The sequence below is a fragment of the Magallana gigas genome, chromosome 5 (genome assembly GCF_963853765.1).
Source record: "Magallana gigas chromosome 5, xbMagGiga1.1, whole genome shotgun sequence".
Taxonomy (NCBI): domain Eukaryota; kingdom Metazoa; phylum Mollusca; class Bivalvia; order Ostreida; family Ostreidae; genus Magallana; species Magallana gigas.
In genome coordinates this window covers 27,763,582-27,783,387 of record NC_088857.1, presented here as the reverse complement: position 1 = coordinate 27,783,387, position 19,806 = coordinate 27,763,582, and the positions used below count along the sequence as shown (strand labels likewise).

The window sequence follows — 19,806 nt, the reverse complement described above, 5'->3', positions numbered from 1 at the left end:
AACGTCAGGGGGCCCGAGTGCACACGGTAGTTTCCCCGAGTTCATTCGTCAGCATCCCTTAGTCTTCACTGTAATTTATATGTCGATCTTGCATATTGTGGTACAATTAGACACTACAAGTGTGGTTCAGCATTTATTTTCTTTTTTCATTGTTCATTGCTGTATCTTTAAAGATGAAGAAAAAAACACCCTTCTAATAGTCATATCAAATAGCATAATATCTCTCAAAACGGCCTGTCTATTTAAATCGGAAAGCTTCAGGTAACTGAAGACCAACAGATTATATAATACCCTGTTTAATATTATTTTTTATACTAGTATTGTCTAAGAGGATTTGTTTAGTATAGTATTTACAACTAGAGACGAGCTCGTTGCAAGCAACGATTAGGTCTTCCGTCGTAGCTGCGTCATACTTGTGACGTAATATAAAAATTGATACCTGACCATGGTGCAATATTAGATGTATAAACACTGTGTAAAAGAAACAAAGTACATGTATATAAGCAAATACAGATCTTTAAAATTTGTCTGAAGTTTGATTCGCCGCATGTTGTTTTTTTTGCATGTGCATTTTATTTTGAGAAACTTATCGAATCATCATAATTGACTCAATATACACAGAATATGGACGACGATTATAATCACACAGTGGGTATGCCCGGTATGAACGTAAAAAGACCAAATATTTTACTCGCATTTTTTATCGAAAGCAAGGGCCAATGAATCTTTTAGAATGTATGCGGAGATTTTGAGTTTGCCTGGGGATGTCCGAGGCATATTCCGGCGGCCCGTTATTTGATACACATTTAAATATTGTTACTGCGTTTCTGCGGGATAGTTCTTTTTTAATAGAATTAATACTATGCTTATTTTTATGAATTTAAAGTAAATTTGCATGTAGAAATATGTTTTATGCCTTTTAGAAAATATCACGTATTTTTTGTTTTACTCGTAAATGAAAAGTAGGTCATACTTAGTAGATTGTCGTATTTGGCGCGTTTTTATCGAGACTATAATCTATTCGGAAAATTTCGGAGTTCTTGATTCTTTTCAAAACAATGCATCAGGATCGGTATGCGGGACATACTAAAGACCTGAAATACTAAAGACCTGAATGTCATTAAATTTTATATAAATGATATTTTTGAATTTCTATGTGCCGTGTCAAATAAAATGACTTTGCGTGTGTATTTACTATATTTCCATGTAAAATGTTGTAGAAAATATAATGAAATGACATTTAATTTTATATCAATTATTTACGCAAGAATATGACAGAACTGAAAATTTGAATTGACTGGAATTTGAACTAATCCATTTTTATTTTATTATGAGGTCCCTTAAAATCATATGTTAAACTAATGCATTAAGTTTTCATTCAATACAATGCAACAACGAAAAAACCAAAATGGTTTGAAATACATAATCTCTAAGAGAAATATGATGAGTTGAACTTTGTATCAGAGTAATGTACAAATCATGCAATGTGTTCTCCATTACTTCATACTATGGCAATGATCATACAATTTCCGTTAGAAATGCTTACAGTAACGAAATCAATTCTTTATGATAATAGTAAAATGTTAAACTCTTCAAAACAAGTTGCTGAAAGTATATTAAAATTTACCATAAAGATAAGTACAACCAACTCTTATTTCCTTCTTTGTGGTGTGTTTTTATGTTAACAACCAATGATTCATACAACAATTATATTTTTGCGGCCCATTTGACGCTTGCGTCAATTTGATTTCTTGTATTGTACATGTAATGGAAAGAAATTTTGCGGGGGTTGGGGTGGGGTTTGGAACCCTCACCCTACTCTTCTAGATTCGCGCATGGGGAAGGCCGATGCCGGTAATTTAACGGTAATTTTAACCATTTTTATTTAATTAATCATTTTCAAAATTATCGGAATTCCAATGTTACCTTTAAACGCAGTTAAAACTTAAAATACGAACCATTTAGTCTCGGTGAGTATTCGGCCAACATGCGTCCGCGTACGAAAGAAATGGCAATATTCAAGAAATTTGGATGGACGATCTGGGTCCTAGGTCGTCCATCCGATTCTTTTACAGACTAAGAGCTACAGAACTGCACTTAGAGAATGTCAAACTGATTATGTCAATTTATTTTGTCTCAAAGAATCAGTTTTTTTAATAAAGTTTTATTTTAAAAAAAAAGAAATCGGGCACAATTTTCAATGTTAGCATTTTACAATTTAAAGGTCTAATCAAATTTTGAATGAAGTTTCAAGCTACTACTCTTCGTTGTTTTATACGAAATATTGCGTGGAAAAAAGATTTACATCGCATATATATTATAGAACTAATTTCTTCTCTTTTTTATTTACATCAAAATAAATCCAAGAAAAAATCTAAAATTTTTTTTTCCTTTATATGTGTTAATGAAAACGTTGATCAGCAAGGGCCGGTTCTATGTCGTGCAAGCACCTACTTAATAGATTGTTACACGGATCTACCACGATGACAAATATCGAAAAGGCAATATTGTGGGTGAAGGATGAAAGTGTACTTTGTTTTTTAGGTTTATTTTTGATAATTATATTTATCTGGATCAATTTGGTCTGTTGGTTTGTTTTGTTTATTGAAAAGGGGAATAAAGAAAATGAGTAATTTCCGATATGAAGTCAAGCATATATTTTCATATTATCATTGACTTAAAACATGTTGGAAAAAAGAAATATTGCATCAAGCAGTTAGTTATTATGCACAGATCATGCATTCCTCTATGGTTTTCACAATTGCATGTATCAGTTACTACACGTATTTGCTTACGGAGAAGTAAATTTCCAAAGAGATGATATAGTTATCAGTTAAGTTCCAGATTGTCTTCTGCACATGCAAGCACGTGTGTAATCCTGATTTAAAAATAGGTATAATGTCCGGGGAGGGGGGGGGGGGGGGGGGGGGGTCATCGCAACAAAATTGTGTATAAGCGTACTAGAGTGTACATTGTTAATTAATAATTGATGTTGAATTGTTATTATCAAACAAAATCATAAATTTATAATAACAAACACTAAAATGCCAGGGAGTTCTGCTGGACGCGATTTCATTTGTCTTCAATTAATAGAGTGTAGGGATGCCCGCCTACTTAATACATATGCTCACGCGTCAACAGATTAAAAATGACTGTATTTTGGATTTATAAATCGTTCTAAAACATTCGATCTGATATATCGTTGTTAACAATTCAAAACTTTGAACGATTAAATTTGTTTTTATACCTAGTACCCCGACCCTCACGGAAAAATCCATTCAGATCAATGGAAATTTCATTTACAAGACTCCGCGCCAGAATCAGAATGTCTCATTCATTAATTTTTTCGTAGTTATAGTGGACGAGTCCAAAATAGGAATTTTGAGACACATCATACAATGTGAACATATGCCATGAATGCAGTTTACTTTGCGTCTATTTTCTTATTTTGAGAGTCCTTTTTATCATGTTTATCATGGCTTGAAAATGACGGAAGGCCCTTGAATGTTGTTATCTTTATGCAGGCACGTAGCATCCTTTTTGAAAGTGGGGGGGGGGGCAGACTCATCCAACAAATCTTGACAAGCAAAAAAAAAAAAAAAAAAAAAAAATCCTAATCCGGGGGGGGGGGGGGGGTCTGGCGTAGTATGTATATAACTTCAATTTCAATCCTAATTTCCTTATTTTTATATAAATTTTTTACATCCTTGATAATTCAATTTTTTATAAGTAAATTTTAAAAAAATTAGTTGCTGTGAGAAAAAGTGGGGGGGGGGGGGGGGGGGGGGGGCACCCACAAGCTTGAATTAATAATTGCCTGAGGATGCATCTTTAATGTGTCAACATTTATATTCATAATTGATGAAAACGTTATATGGGATGTAATAAGCACAATGAGCAAGAGTGTTCAATTAAAAGGGCATTTCACATTGCACGTGTGTAATCCTGATTTAAAAATAGATTGCCATATTTGAAAGGTCAAAAAAAAAAAAAAGGGAGGTGTCATCGCAACAAGATGATACACATTGTCTAAGTAGTACAATGTAAGTAATAGTTGGTGTTGGATTATCATCATTAACAAAGAATCATCAGTTTGGATTAATTAAAACAAATATAAATTCATATAATTGGAATATTTACTGGAGGGGCTACGTACAAGTAATTCGCCGAAGTGGGGTACGTGTGACCCGATTTTCGATCAATTGGGCGATTTCATTCATCTGGAAAAGGGTTTCACTCACGTGTACAAATGTAAATGTACATCTAACAATTGCTAGTCAATTAAGTGTGTATGTTAATTCGATAGATTTCTTCTAAAACATTCAATCCAAAGTATAATATATGTAGTTATTAGTTGACACCCTCTCAGTGGATCTATGCCGATGGATCTATCTGAGATCTCAGCTGTTGCGTGAATGGTAAAGAAAGACTTCGCGCCATAATACGTCTCATTCATAATTTTGGCTCGCCGATTAGTGGGCGAGTCCAAGTTAGGCCAGAGCACATGATGTGTAGATGGTCTTACCCACTCTATTTTCTTAACTGGTCATATAATAAATAGAGATATCATGGATCTTTCACTTTTGTCGGAGCATGTAATAAATGGAACCAAAAAATAAAGTAATTCTAATTGAATTAAATTGAAGTTAAAATGTAAATACCCCCTCCCACCTACGGATTAGGATTTTCAAAATTCCCCATTTTTATAAATTCCTTGTCAAGATTTTTTTTTGATGAAGCTGCCCACCTAAACCCCCCCCCCCCCCCACACACACACTTTCAAATAACGATGCTACATGTACGTGTTTGAATATCCTTTCCTATATGGTTAGAAATAACAAAATGTCTTTGATTTTGCATCTAATATATAACAAACTCAATTTTCAATTTAGCTGTTTGAGATTATTCGATACATGTACATTCCTAAAATGATTTAAAATAATGAAATGATTTAATTTCCAGTGATATACAGGTACATGCACTCGATCGAAGAAAAAGATTGAAATTGCTTCTAAACTCTGCGCGTTCAGTTTAATAATTTATGATCCGCAGCGAAAATTAAATTTCATTTCTTATAAGATAGCCTAATTGATACATGCATGCTTCCATTGAATAAATTTGGGTAGTCAGGCAAGCTTTTTGGAAAGCTATTGCTTGTATAATATTAAGGTCAAACGCGACCTTCATGTGTCTTCCATTTTTTCCTATCTCCACAATGTGAATTAAGATTTCCACTTTGTTATTTCATAATTAAATTTTTATGTAATATGATTTTTTTGGTTTGAATATAAAGTGTTCAAATTAAAATATATAGTATGACTTTACTTATAAGCATTCAAATGCATTTTGCGTGCTATTTTAAGGGAAGTTCGAAATATTCTAGCTCCAAAACGAGCCTGGTAATGTACTCTATTTTTTTTGGAATTAACAGGTTTAAATGTTAATAAATAAGGAATGAAATATCAAGGAAAATTATATAAAATTGAGGAACGTTTCGTCTGTCCTTAATTAAAATAATATAAATAGACATCATAAATCCCATATCAAACGACATATAACCACTTGAATCTGCGCGTCTTTTAATGAAATTATGAACAGCGGCAATTCTAAGTCAATGTTAGCTGCAAGTCTGTATAGCACTTGTATGCAAAATTTCGGATGGTACTTAATTTTTCCAGACGGAGAGCTACATATATGCAGCTAAGGTAACTAATAATGCTTCCGATGAAATACTTTGTTTAGTAATGCAAGGTTTTAAGAGAGCAATACTTATTTGTTTAAAAATAACACCCTAATACTTCGCATTTCATTCGCTGTTTGTAGAACAAGCAGAACCAGTATCAGTTCGATCCCTACCGTATGTACATTGTTCGAATTTAATAGCCCTTGCATTGGATTGCTTTGCATGTACAAAATATCTTTTAAAAATTCAACACTGAAAGTGTTTATCTATATGGCTATTAATCTATATGTACATGTACACATAGCGTACACATGTGATTCAAAATACCCCAAACGGAAAAATTCACTTATTGAGTCTACATTTTATAGAATTTGCAAAAAATACATAGCGGGTCTGAATGTTTGTTAATGTGTCACTCTATCAATATACAGTTTGTTAATTATTTTCGATTGCTAAGGCTACATCGTTTTTTATGAACATTGAACAACATTTTTTCCATGCCATTATTTATACGGAAGATAGCGAGTACAATTATATAGCACAATTTATTTAATTATCTCTTTAATATTGTGTACTAGTATGTAATAAATTATTTATAAATTGCTGCCGAAGGTTGTTTGGTATTTTCGTTTGTAGATGCATTGCAAGTAAAAAACGTGAAACGCGGGGCAAGTCATAATTAATATCCCTAATAACCGTTACTTAAAAATAGCGGCTTTGGATTCAAATATTATCGTATACGAATATTAAGTTCACTTTTTAAAATCATCTCCACGATGATAATATTATATCCATCGGATATCAGTATTTTGTTTTGCTTTAAAAGAAATGTTCTATCTTGAGCAATCCCGCGTTCGTTTAAATTGTCAGCGTACATTTGTCATGTCAGTAATACACATTGTGCTTTATATGACGGCCGTGTATACGTACTGTAGAAAAGTTGAGTTTAATTACCATGCATTCGAACCATTTAATTAACACATCTCCAAGTACTGAAACAATTCAAAATGTCTCTGTTACAGTAACACAGCGGGGCGTTAAACATGTGTACGTCCAGCTCTACAAGCATATGCACTGTCGTCAAGGCGACGGCCTGAATACAGCTAGCGACTCTTCTATCGATCGGTTACCTGAGTCTCGTAATGCATCTAAATATAGAAAGGGGCACAGTTATGAAACAAACAACAAAAATAAGGTCAAAGACGTTCATCTTTATGAAATGAATATGTACATATGAATAAAAACATTTGGGAATTTTATGTAGAATTATTTTTGCGCGCTGCATGTATCAGTTAGTGCATTACAAAAAGCCCTTTCAAAACCTCCTAAACGTGCGCACCCCCACAAAAATCGACCGAACTGACAACAATTGTTTCTGCAAATACTGGCTATAAATTACGAAAACATTAAATTGAATACCACGGAAGGATTCAAAATTAATTTCTTTACAACTTTGCTTCAATAATGCATTAGAAATTTTTATTCCTTTACAAGTTATTGACAAGAAACTTTTGACGCATCTAACTCCTTAATTATAGGGGCCAGCCCCTTTTCTGTATACCGAATGAAAGGTCTTGGTAAGACCAAGATCTTTTAAAATACATGTTATAACAAATTTTTATCAGGTAGGAAACTAACACGGAAAATACGCGAATTTTTTTGAATTTTTTTCTTGCCTTTGTTTCAACATCTATACCACCCCTTTTATTTGCATTTAAATAATAAATAAAATATATCTCGCACAAATTCAATGTATTAGCTTCCAAACCAGCCCATCTTTGAGACTCTGCCAGTCATCGTTATAGCTAAACCCCCCTGGACAAAAGAAGTCGTTAAATTTTACTAAAAGGGGAATAACTCAAAACCGAATGGGGATTTTCCTCAACTAAAATATGCAACGACAACATCACGCGGCATGTTATCAGTCCTGAAAATTTCAAAACAATCGGTGAACAAACGAGCGAGATATTAAGGATCAAAGTTGGCGTCTAGAAGAAAAAAAAATAATAAGAAATTTGAAAATTTTTCAGAATAATAGTAAGGTCTTCCGTTGGAAACGGAAGACCTTAATAAATGATATATTTACTTAGCATGATTCCCTCTATTTCTTACGGAATCTTATAATAGTTAATTCTTTTAGTTAGCTCTACAGACACAGCCATAATGAAATCTTCACGCCCCGTTTATCGATTGGTCGAAACCTACAGCGACCTTGGAAAAATCACGGACTGCACGAAATAATCATGATGATGACAGACTCAGATTCCATAAGAGACGATTTGGCGGTTTCTATAAGCTAACATGGTTTATGTAAATTTTCTGCAATATCGCCAACTTCATATCCCGCATGAATCACCAAAGAATGCATTTTATTGGTTAAATGTACTCATATTAAGAGGACTCGGTGGCCGTGCCCATTTTTAGACAAGTAATCTTTCTTTAGAAAAGGAGCTCTTTATAGAAATATATGAAAATACCCAAATTTAGAAGGTAAAGTATATAGATTATTTCTTTACTAAATGCAGGTAATGGTCTGAAGCGAAACAATTCAGATTTAAATCTGATGGCTGATTTGTGGACCATCCGGCCTCCTTAAACATTTTTTGGGGATGATATGCTACTTATCATAAAATGCCAGGCGGGATTCAGGAAAGGTTTTTCCGCACTTGACAATATTTAAGCCTTTTAAAAGTATTTTTTTAACACTTACGTTTACAATGAATCATTACTAATCAGACAATTCTCTGAACATTTTTAGATTTTAAACAATATAAAGTTTCTCTCAAGAGGACAATTTCTTGTTTTTTATTTGTTTTTTTTGCAAGACATTCACACAAAGATGCTTGAAATTAGTTAGGTGGTTGTTGAGAGGATAAAAATATGTGAACACCGAAGAGCCTGATAACAGGCACTAAACTTTGACCTGAAAAGTTTGCTTGAGCCCGTAGCCCAGGTGAGCAAAAGGCCAACAAAAGAGGACCGGGGTTCACTTTGCTCACCTGAACAGCAATAACCATAACCATGATCAAATCGGCTTTATTATATCATATACAGAAAAATCTGGATAATATAGTAGAAAATAGTTCTACTTGAGCCAAATCAATCCTCAGCCTAAATCATTTTTCTGGCCTCCGGCCCTCGGGTTGATATTGGAGTCTATTGTAAAACAAAGTAATTCAATGTGGTTCTCTTATACTTTCAATTGTAAGTTTCGTCAAAGCTATTTCAAAGATATTTCCATCTTCCGACTCCATTCTGATAGTTTATCATAACCTTGAGTCCAAACCCATTGTTAAACAGAATTGCAAATCCTCTGGAATTTGTCAATAAGAGAAGAGATAGAACAACCCTGTTTTCGAAAATTTTTGAAAACTTATCGTTTTTTAATTTATAGCATCGTTTTAATCTTGACAAACAACGATAATACATTCAATTCAGACATAGGGAAGTATAAAATTTTACTTATTGCCTCTAAAAAGCAATTCATTCCTTATAATTTAACACATAAAACAAAACTAACTCTCCGTACCATTTTCATGCTTTTGTTTTAACCATAAGTGACAAATTGAACTACCCACGCATTAGTACAACCTCCTCTTGAGTGACTCGGGTTGCCAGTATCAAATAATCGGCAGTTTTTAAGCTTCGTTTTAAGTAAAAGACTTTATTATAAACTAGAGGTTTGGAGACTTTCCCTGCTACCCGTAACAACTGAATCAAGAAATATTTTAAAAGCATGTAAAAACCAGCTTGGCGCAGGTGAAAGATCAACACAATTTTAGAATATTTTAAGTAAAATTGGTGGAGTACCAATATGAATCGTGCCAATATTTTATAATCGCTTTTGATTAGTAAAAATGTGCATTATTTTGATGATATTAAGGAATGTTTTGACACTATCATTCATAAAAGAAATATCTATTTCAAGCCCAAGCAACAACTTCAAAGTATATGACATGACAAAGGATTTTTCTTTAAAATATTTATGATTTAATGTCATTAATCACCTGCGCCGATGTAATTTCAGGACGTTGGATCTTGCAATCAAAAGTCTTTTAAGTTTTTTTCTAAAGTACTTTTTTAACATCTACACGCATAGCTAAACCAAAATTCAAAACAAAATTTTGGGGCCTATTTGCTCCTTTCGGTGTTACGGTGTATTTTATATGACCTTTCTGCACTGAAAGTACAAATTGCACATAAATCACTTTTTCCTGTATAATTTTTTACCTTTTTGTACTGAAAAATCACCATTTTTATTCATAACCGATTCAACATGCAGTAGTCTCAAACTTTTTCTAAAATTATGATAGACTTATCAAAAGAAACAAACTCAGAAAATAAAACCAAAAGTATGGGTCTATAATCTAAATTTTGAGATATGGCATGAAACAAGCTAATTCTAAGGGAAAATTGGAATTTATTTTTTCTTGACTTATATGAAATATCAGTAAAATATGCCAATATATGTCGATAGAAATATTGAATATCGCATATGGAGAAATGATGTACATTTTACTAATTTGCATAGCGGCCATATTGTTATCACAATGGCGATGTTCAGTATAATAGAATATATAGAAAGGAATGAGAAAAATCACAAATTAAAAAAAATAAGTATTTCGGAAAAATTTTCTCCTCATTTGGTTTTGTCATTTACTTCATCCTGGATCGGAATGTGCTTGTTTTGTTTACATTAGATATTAAGATGGCGGTTCCTTTTGAACCTGAAAAATCGAAGCGGGCGTTGTAGGAATAAAGTGTGTTTTAGTGATGAAAGGCGCCATGAAGGGATTTTGGAATTATATTTTTAAAAAACTTGCCATTCATAGGTAAAGTAGTTCCTCATATATTTACAAAGTTTACATTGCAAACTCGTTGTGCCAGAAATCTTGACTCGAATTAAAAAAGTCTTATCGGTTCCTTTTTACTTTCAATTCAGCATTTTTCAAGACTTTCTCAGTAAGCTATCGGACTTGCAACAAGGCATTTAAATCTTATATTGAATCATTAGGCATATTGCATAATTATTTCTTTTTAAAAATTATCATTATAAGTTGAATGAAATTTTCCAGTTTATAATTCTATTCTGTTTCAAGCTGATATTTTTAGCTGTTTATTTATTTATTTACTCATTCTAGCCGGTATAGTCACATTTTTAGATTATCTATAATGGTTGGACAGAGAGGCATTCGAAGTGAATTTGAAGTGTGAATCACTGGTTGTGGTGACAAAAACATACACAGATAATCTATGCATTGCCCCAACTCATTTTCTCATTCCAAAAAAATGAAAGTTTTGACGTAATCACACAAATTTCATACATAAAAGGTATGTTATTTTCATTCGTAAGGGAGACAATTAGAAGACATGAATATTAATGAGAATAGTGTCACGTGGCATTTAGCTCATGAATAAAGTGTACGTGATTTCTCCATATGGTTAAAATATGTTTTTTGAAACATAACGAAGATATCCCAATACATAAACTATCTGAAAAGGACTAAGTGCGGTTTTATGCAATTTTTGCCCCCCAAAATCAAAGTTTTAGAAAGAGCTTTAAAATAAGGTGAAAGATAGTTAAAATCATATTGAAAATAAAGGTGTAAAAGGTTATCACCACAGTGACGTCATAATGTAGAAATGCCGTCATGAATATTGCATTACTTTGATAAATTGATGTTTTGTAGCAAAATATGGGTGTTTTCCGATGGTTTTTCGACTGGGAAACATCGAGCGCAGGCTTGCTCAAGTACCATTTTTTAGTATAATATGTATAACTATCTGAAGAAAAACATATGTTAAAATCGCACTTGAGCAGACCTGCGCTCTATACTTCCGAATGCAAAATATAGAGCAAAAATGAGAATATCTTCATTTGTTTGCAAATGTGCGGGAATTAGGTCATTTAAGTGACGTCATAGATAAACAGCGAGTGAGCAATGATGACTAAAATCAAGATTAAAGTTATAGGCATCCTCTTTACAATGATTTGTGAAAATTTCATTTTCATACGATACTATTTAAAAATTGGTTGAAATCGGGGGCAGATATTTGACCATACCGCACATAGTCCTTTGGTCTGCACTGAAAATAAGAAAGCTAAAATTACGGTACTCTAAAACAACTGAGCTATGAAAAATGTTCATTTTCTTCTTGAAAACCTTCCGCCACACAATATAGTCCCCTACTTAACTCTGTATATATGTAATTTTTCCTTCACTATTCCATTCAATAAATTTTATTTGGCATTGTGAAAAAAGAATTTACTAGTAGAATTCATATATGGCACAGAATTTCCAGACTAGAAGTGATCCAAAATGGCTACCCAAAACCAGAGGAACGAACCTCTTTAAATACATCATTTGCAACATTCGGATTCTCCCGTCACGTGGATTAAAAAAGTACATATGACGTCACAAAAATGCATCAAATATAATTTTTAACATCGTTGTCAATAATTGTAACATAGATTTTAAGAAAAACTCCCGGTTTGAGTATTTTTGCAATGAGTCAAATAATATCGTTTTCCAGCCGTATTTTACCTTAGCGCCAGGACGCCTTAATATTTCTGCGCATTACTTTCTTGGTTAAAAGATCTGAAAAGCAAAGAGGCAAGGTGTACCACATCGACAGGCTACTTCCTTATAAGGGCCGGTACAAAAGACCAAGGGATTGATAGCATCCCCCAGATATATACAGTTAGTCAAGATTTGGAATTTTGAGACTAATCAACGGATATTTATTTTTTATCTTATGTATATAGTCTTTGAGGCCAGTGAAGGGAGGTGACGAGAGTGTACAATCTATGGCCCGAACCATTTGGTAATGGGAGGGGACGGAGGTGCGCACTCTATGGCCCTTGCCCAAGTGGTGACGCAAGGCGACGGACGTGTACATCCTATGGCCCTCACTGGGTCGACATCCAGATGCACCTGGCCATTGCATCTCGGGATGTGACCATTGCCTGTGTTGTGTGAATAAATAATACTGATGTTGTTTGCTGGTTTTTTTTTATCTGTATTGGTCTCTTTGCAATTGTTTCACTTCAGTGACAAAACATATCCATGGTTTTGTTGTGCAACTACTTTCCATAGTTGGTCGTATCAACATTTGGACCCCTTGCCCTCGTGTATGTATGAAATTGTAGTTTATCACACTAAGTCAAAGTCCTGTCATGTAAGCCCTTCCATACCCTATACACCATAAATATTGAAAACCACTTTTGCTCCTCAAAATTATGCTGCCATGGTACTACATTTGTGTCAGGATTTTTTTAATACCAATGCCAAACCAATAATTTGTGTCCTTTCTAATGAAAACTGTTCTTTCCACAGGATGTCCTTCTACAGTAACCTTGAAGTTGACGGAAAGCCCTTTCGATAAGCGGCGGAAGCTCAAGGAGCACTTAGTACCAGCGCCTCACTGTGGCATGGAAGTTATATGTCCTTTTTGCATCACAAAGGAAGCCACCTTTAGCCTGCCAGCCGACCTAAAGAACCATGTATTAAGGAGACATAAGGAGGCTACAGCATCCATCAATGTTCCTACAGATGACCTTTTCTCTGAAGATAACTGTTTTTGGATCTACTGCTGGCCTGCCGTGTATAGATCCCTGGTAGAACCAACCGACAGAAACTCCAAAACCTCAAGTAAACTGAGGACCCTGATTCTTGATTGGACAAAGAAAATCATGTTTACTCCAAAAAGGTCAAGGCAAGAGTGGCTTGAGGGGTGGGAGTTCCAGGCTTGGAATTTTCGTGCGGTATCATCTACCGAGTATAACAAAGGATCCCCAGGACTCTTCACCATTCTTTCTATTTCCCTGGTCCCCGACAACTTACTGGCTGTACTCGAGGAAGACAGTTCCTAAAATCGGGTAGAGGTTGACAACTTCAGGCCCTGCAAATAAGAGCCGAGTCTACCTGTAACAGGCACTAAGGAACATTGCGAGGGGAAACACATGTACATCAGAGGATGAAAACATCATTTGCTTTCTGAAGGCCAGCAGAGTTCACAGAAACAAGCAGTGGGACAATTTCATCTCTACCGTTGATGGAGCTGGAATACCCCCTCCGTTTGGCTCATTGAATTTTATAGACTGTATTTTTCAAAAACTGTAACTATACAATGTATAGGGAGTAAGCTATTGTAATATTATCATCCTATTAATTCTGAAGAATTAAGAAACTATTTTTGAACTATATTTCCGCCTACTGATCGATGAGACTGAAAAATAATTGTTTGTGAAAATACCACGTGTGTGCACTGCCCATTGATCGGTATAATAAATTGTAAAACGAATTTTAAGCTGCCTTGGTAATGTTATTAATGCCACAGGGTGAATTATTCATTGATTCAATATTTATTTTAATAAACTCATTTATAATGCACTAATATTCATATATAATTTTCATCTTCGTCTATAAACATAGTGAATTACAGATCACTGGAATTTACCTCGTTTCCACATTAATATTCATGGTGTTTTTCGTTCATTGCTTGAGTTTGGAGTGTGAGAGGGTCAAAGGTGTTTGGGTTTTGTGAGAGTTGTATGATTGATTGATATTTAAGAAATAGTGAATGAGTGGTTTTACATTTAAGTGCGCATGCTTGGCGCCAATTCCTTAATCTAACACACTTCACCCCCAGACAGCCAAGAAAAAGGAAGAGTTTATCTCCTTCTCCATGATTATATTATCTATTTCATAATAGTAATATAAATATCTGTCATTTCGGTAAGTTCATTTACTGCAGTTGCCTAATTTATCTGTTAAAATAATTAATAATATTAAAACATCTTAAAATATATTTAATGCGTGAATCTTAGTTGTGTGCGTGTGTATTTTATTATATTCATTTCTGTAATAATTGTTACAGATCACAACAATCTATAAATTAAAAAAATATAAAATACAAGAACCCAACAGCTAGCTGAGTTGTTATATTATCAACAACAACGATTTGCGTAATCATCAAAAAGGGGCTGTGACATTAAGTTTTATGTTTGATTATATAAAAATAAATAAAGAATACTTAGTACAGTAAATCAATTATCAAAATTAAATACACTGTATTCATGTGATTTAATACTAGTATTAATGACATCTAGTCATAGATATAAATTGATGAAAAGTTAAACCCAATGCATACTGACATAGGAAAATTTAAACATGCCTCAATTTGAAGGTCGCTTGGACACAAGAGTTCAAAAGGACTCTCTGATACAGCGGTAGCTATCAACAGTAGTTATTAACAGTGTCGAATGCAGACGTGAAGGGGTCATTTTCTTTATAAAGCAGGACAAAATTCCAGTTTTATACCATTTCTCTGTACCAGCTACCAGTGTGTACAAGTTCGCATGACAGTAAGTGTGTTCGTTTTCTCCAGACGGCAACTGTGCACCATTTATCCACCATGGTTTCCATCCTTCAATGGCTAATACTTTCGCTATGCGTCCCAGATATTTTTGCTCAAACTCAGGGTTGGAATCTTTTGTTTGGCACCACTGTCCCTGAGGAAGTTGTAAAAAAGCCATTAACCTTTGATAATCCTGTACCAAAGTGGATCAAAGGTTCATTGGTGAGTAACATTTTTAACTGGAACAAAAATCTAAAGAATTGATTTACCGACACGTGGTTTCAATAATTGACTTCTATTTTTAGATACGTAATGGGCCCGGGCGGTTTGAAATGGGTCCACATTCGTTTTTAAACGTCTTCGATGGATACGCAAAGCTATATTCGTGGCAATTTCCTGGAAATGGTTCTGTCTATTTTTCTGCGAAGTTCGTTCAGAGTATGTTTTACAACGAGTCTTTAAAAATCAAGGACATTGCAAGATACCAGACTTTCGACGATCTTGTCCCGCCAATGTCACAACTCAATAAAGAAGAAGCATTTATTCGCGGTTTAGACAACATGAACGTCAACATTTACAATTATACCGGTGAATGTGTTCTTCTCACAGACGTATGGAAATTGTATGTAGTGGACTGCCACACGTTAAAAACCATTCGATCATGCGACCCCCCTATTCCAGGGGACCACACGACCTTTCCCTATATAAGTGGAATGTCTGTTGCGCACCCAGTGCCCGAGGTCGGCACAGATTATCACTTAACAATTAGACAAAGTTTGGCTATTTTACCAGGAATGTCTGATAAGTTTACCCTGGTTCGAGTCAAGTCTGCCGACATTCGGGAGAAAGTTGCAGAGTGGGAAGTTAAAAAGATGCCCTATCAGCATTCCATCTTATCCACAGAACGTTATGCCCTTATATTTGCAACTCCTCTTTATATGGACACCAAAGCGCTTTTGCAATCGTTCGTTGCAAGACAGAGTCTAATTTTTAACAAAGATGAAAAAACCACAGTTTACGTTGTTGAGATAAAAACTGGACAAGTGCACACGATTCAGACAGAAACGGTCTTTTCTATGCATTATTTGAACGCATATGAAATTGACAACAACACGATTGTCATGGATGTGGCTTCGTATCCCGACGGTTCCGTGGTCGCCTTCTTTGAAATGGACAATCTAATGAACAAGACAAGGCGTGATAGCGCGCCATATAAACCTTCCTTAAAGCGGTACAAGATCGACATTCTAGGGAAAAAAATAAAGCCCATGTCTTTTGGGGTAAATCCAAAAGTTCCACACGTCAACATGATGGATATGCCGACCATCAACGAACGTTACAGATCGAAACCGTATTGCTATGCGTATGGTGTGGTTTTTAAAAGTGACTTTAAAACGTTTGGTAATTTCTCCATCGTGAAAAAAGACGTTTGTAGTTCTTTCGGGGATCTCTCTTGGAATGTTGCCGATCAGTACCCGATGGAGAGCTGGTTTGTTCCGGATCCGAACGGATCGAGGGAAGACGACGGAGTTCTGTTGACCCCAATGCTTGATGGGAAACTTGGCAAAAGCTACTTAGTAATCCTCGATCCCAAAACGATGAAGCCTATATCTAAGGCCCAGCTACCGATCCTTGTCCCTTTTCATTTTCACGGCCGATTTATCGATAATGTGTTTTAAAAGATTTACTTTGGTTTTGCAGTTTAGTTTAGAATATACTTGTGTATTTTAAGTAATAAAATAAATTGATAATGAAAAAGTTCTTGATTTGTTTATGACAGTAATAATAATTTTTTTCTGCAACACGAGTTACTAGTATTCTATGCATAAATGTCTCCTGTTATATCTATTTTACCCAATAAAATCTCGAGTTATATGACTTTGATAAGAAGGAGTCTTCTCGTTATCAAACATATACTTCTTATATTAAGAAATTCATGAAATTTTGACACAGAAAAGCAGATCATATAACCAATTGATTCTATCTGTTTAATTAAATTTGACCTCCTTGTTTTTGCATAAAGGTCGGTCAAGGTCTCTACCTTTTTCCTCAACTTAATGGATGATAAAAATAAAATGTAGTTCTTTGCAGTTATATAGACTTCTGTTTAAGATATGAGGATTCTATTCTTCAATGAAATGATGAATGTCAGAATGTATACCTACTAAATTGGAATAAATATTGAAACTAAAATTGATATGGCTTAGCCCACATTTCCTCCGATTTTCTTAAATTTTGAAGATATTTTGATATTTTCTGCTTCCAATATTAGAAAATTTCTGATTTTTACGAATTATGAGGACTTTATATAAAGATATAAATTGCCAGAAAAGCTAATATATTGACCATTTAATATGAGAGAAAAAAACAAATTCTGAAACTCAAGTATCATATCATTAGTTCACATTTATTTAGTTAAAAAATCAAACATTAATGTCATTGAATTTGTATTTAAAATGCTAAAACAGACTCATTCATCCTCAACAATTCTGAATTGCGAAACGTGATATTTTCCTATGCCAATAATCCGCCAAAAATACAGTCCTTGTTAGATTATAATTATTGATTACTATTTCTATGCCATGTTGTATGATAGTAAAAAAGAAAGAAAAATAAACTATTTTAATTTCCTTTCATCTTGATTTAATGAACAATTAATCAATTTTACGTTTGACAAGTCGAAACCAGAAAAGACTCCTTCCTTTACCAAACATGTTTTAAAATCAACTATTTAAAGCTGACTTGAATTCATAAAAGCATTCGGTCGCCATATTAGTTTCGATCGCTCCTCTACAGCCACTGGGGTATATATACCAGTCGAGAAAGTTACGGTCGGTTGCATTCAGGTTGCACGGACTTCTAAATGCATGAACTACACATTGTAGTAAAATGTTTGTACAGAATAAAGGAAAGAACAATCAATGAAATACAAAATATATTTATTCTTTGAAAGAATTTCCAGGGTACTAGTATCCGGATTATTTTGCACAGACAGTGCTGCCTTACTTCACATGCACATCGAACACGTTTGTCATTCATACAGAGTGCACAACGTCTGCATCTTTTTGAAAACCCCGGCGGCACTAAATTCAACCCAGTAGCTAAATGATAGTAAATCCAAGAAAGTAACAACGTAACATCGACTCGTTTCCATCGGTTTCTACAAAAACGCTCCGTTTTTAAAATCCATGCTTTCATTGACATTGCTCGATCTGCCACCACCGTGTGTGGTTGCGCATGTGCAATGTTATAACATAACAGGAAAACAGTCTACAAGTATTATCGAGGATATGTGCCTGGATTTCAGTCCGTCTTGTTTCGTCGTTCATTGGATATTCCTTGTCAGTGAAGAGGTTGTCATATCATTTTTGTTCAAAACGCGTTTCTTCCCGTCTTTTCGTTTAAGGTAACGTGTTCGGGTGTATGAAATACCTGAATGCGGCGAAGCATGAATAGTGCTCTCAGCCTTATATAGGGGGTTTGTAGCGATGAGCAGAACAATAGAAATCGACAACTTATATGGCGGTAGTCGTAGATAAAAGGGTAATAATGCGTATTTATGAATTCAAGTCAGCTTTAAAAAAGTTAAAATTTTGTAAGCGATAAGATGCTTCCTTCGGTGATTTCTAAAATGCGGGTATGAAGGTAGCGAACATTGCAAAGATTAAATAACATGACCAACGTTCGCGGGCTATGTTTCGCTACCTTCATATCTCTCATTAGTCATCAAATTTTAAAATTCTTTTTTGAATTAATCATTAAGAGTAAGCAAATAACTTAATTATTGTTAATGTACACCAGTAGGTTTGATCGAAGAGATGACCAATTATTATTATATGGGAATTCATCATGACTATTTTTGATAATGAAGTTCGTGACTATTTCAGGTTTCTGAATGTGTCGATTTATTGTGAAGAATCTGCGTCTGGTTTACAATAGTCATTAAATGTTTTTGCAAATTACTGTGATTTATGGAAACTCAATGTCAATAAAGCCGAAACAAAGGTCCTCATTTTTTTTTTCCAATGTCCAAGGTCCAAGCGTAATTTTTTGATTGAATGAGTAACTACTGAAAACGTAAAATCATTTTGCAATTTAGGTATTGTTTTATCAAGAAGTGGAAAATTTAATAACGCTTAAAAATAGCATTTAGTGGTCACTGGAACAAGTGTCAAAGACATTATATACATGGTGTCTTACGAAAAATACGTTATTTTAACTATAAGACCTTTTTGACAAAGTCATTAACTTAATTTTACTTTACTCGTGTGAAGTGTGTGGTTACGAAAACTTAGATATTATCGAAAAGTTACATTTCAAATTTTTGAAATTTTATTCTTAACCTTAAATCCAGTACTCCAAATTGTATAGTGTATGGAGAAACTGAAAGGTATCCATTGTAACTCTTTATTGCTAGCACTCTCGAGCGCAAGCAACTACGTTAGTCTTTTTCACTGGAATACGCATGCTCGACTCCATAGTAGGGGATTCTGGGACTGCTACTGTAGATAAACTGTACCATTTGAATTTCGTTTTAACATCTTCACATTAAGTTTTTTGTTTATTGTAAATGTCAAAAAGTAACAGTATCTTAGGTATTATAATGCAAAGTTATTCTAAATATATTATAATAAATAGCTTGTTTTATCTTAAATTTCCGGCAGGCTCGGAAAACAACCTCGGATATATGTTTTCCGAGCATGCCGGAAAGGTCCGAGAAGATACGATTGTTATAAAACAGCACCAATGGTTCTTGAAAATTT

At 34.2% G+C, this 19,806-nt stretch overlaps 1 protein-coding gene across 1 annotated transcript; it reads left to right on the top strand.

Annotated features, from left to right (window-relative positions):
- Nucleotides 1-14,930: 14,930 nt before the first annotated feature.
- Nucleotides 14,931-16,750, top strand: LOC117684251 (uncharacterized). Its single transcript, XM_034455532.2, has 2 exons — nucleotides 14,931-15,265; nucleotides 15,349-16,750. The coding sequence occupies exons 1-2, from the start codon at nucleotides 15,101-15,103 to the stop codon at nucleotides 16,720-16,722; spliced, it is 1,539 nt and encodes a 512-aa protein (XP_034311423.2). The 5' UTR covers nucleotides 14,931-15,100; the 3' UTR covers nucleotides 16,723-16,750.
- The last annotated feature ends 3,056 nt before the right edge of the window (nucleotides 16,751-19,806 follow it).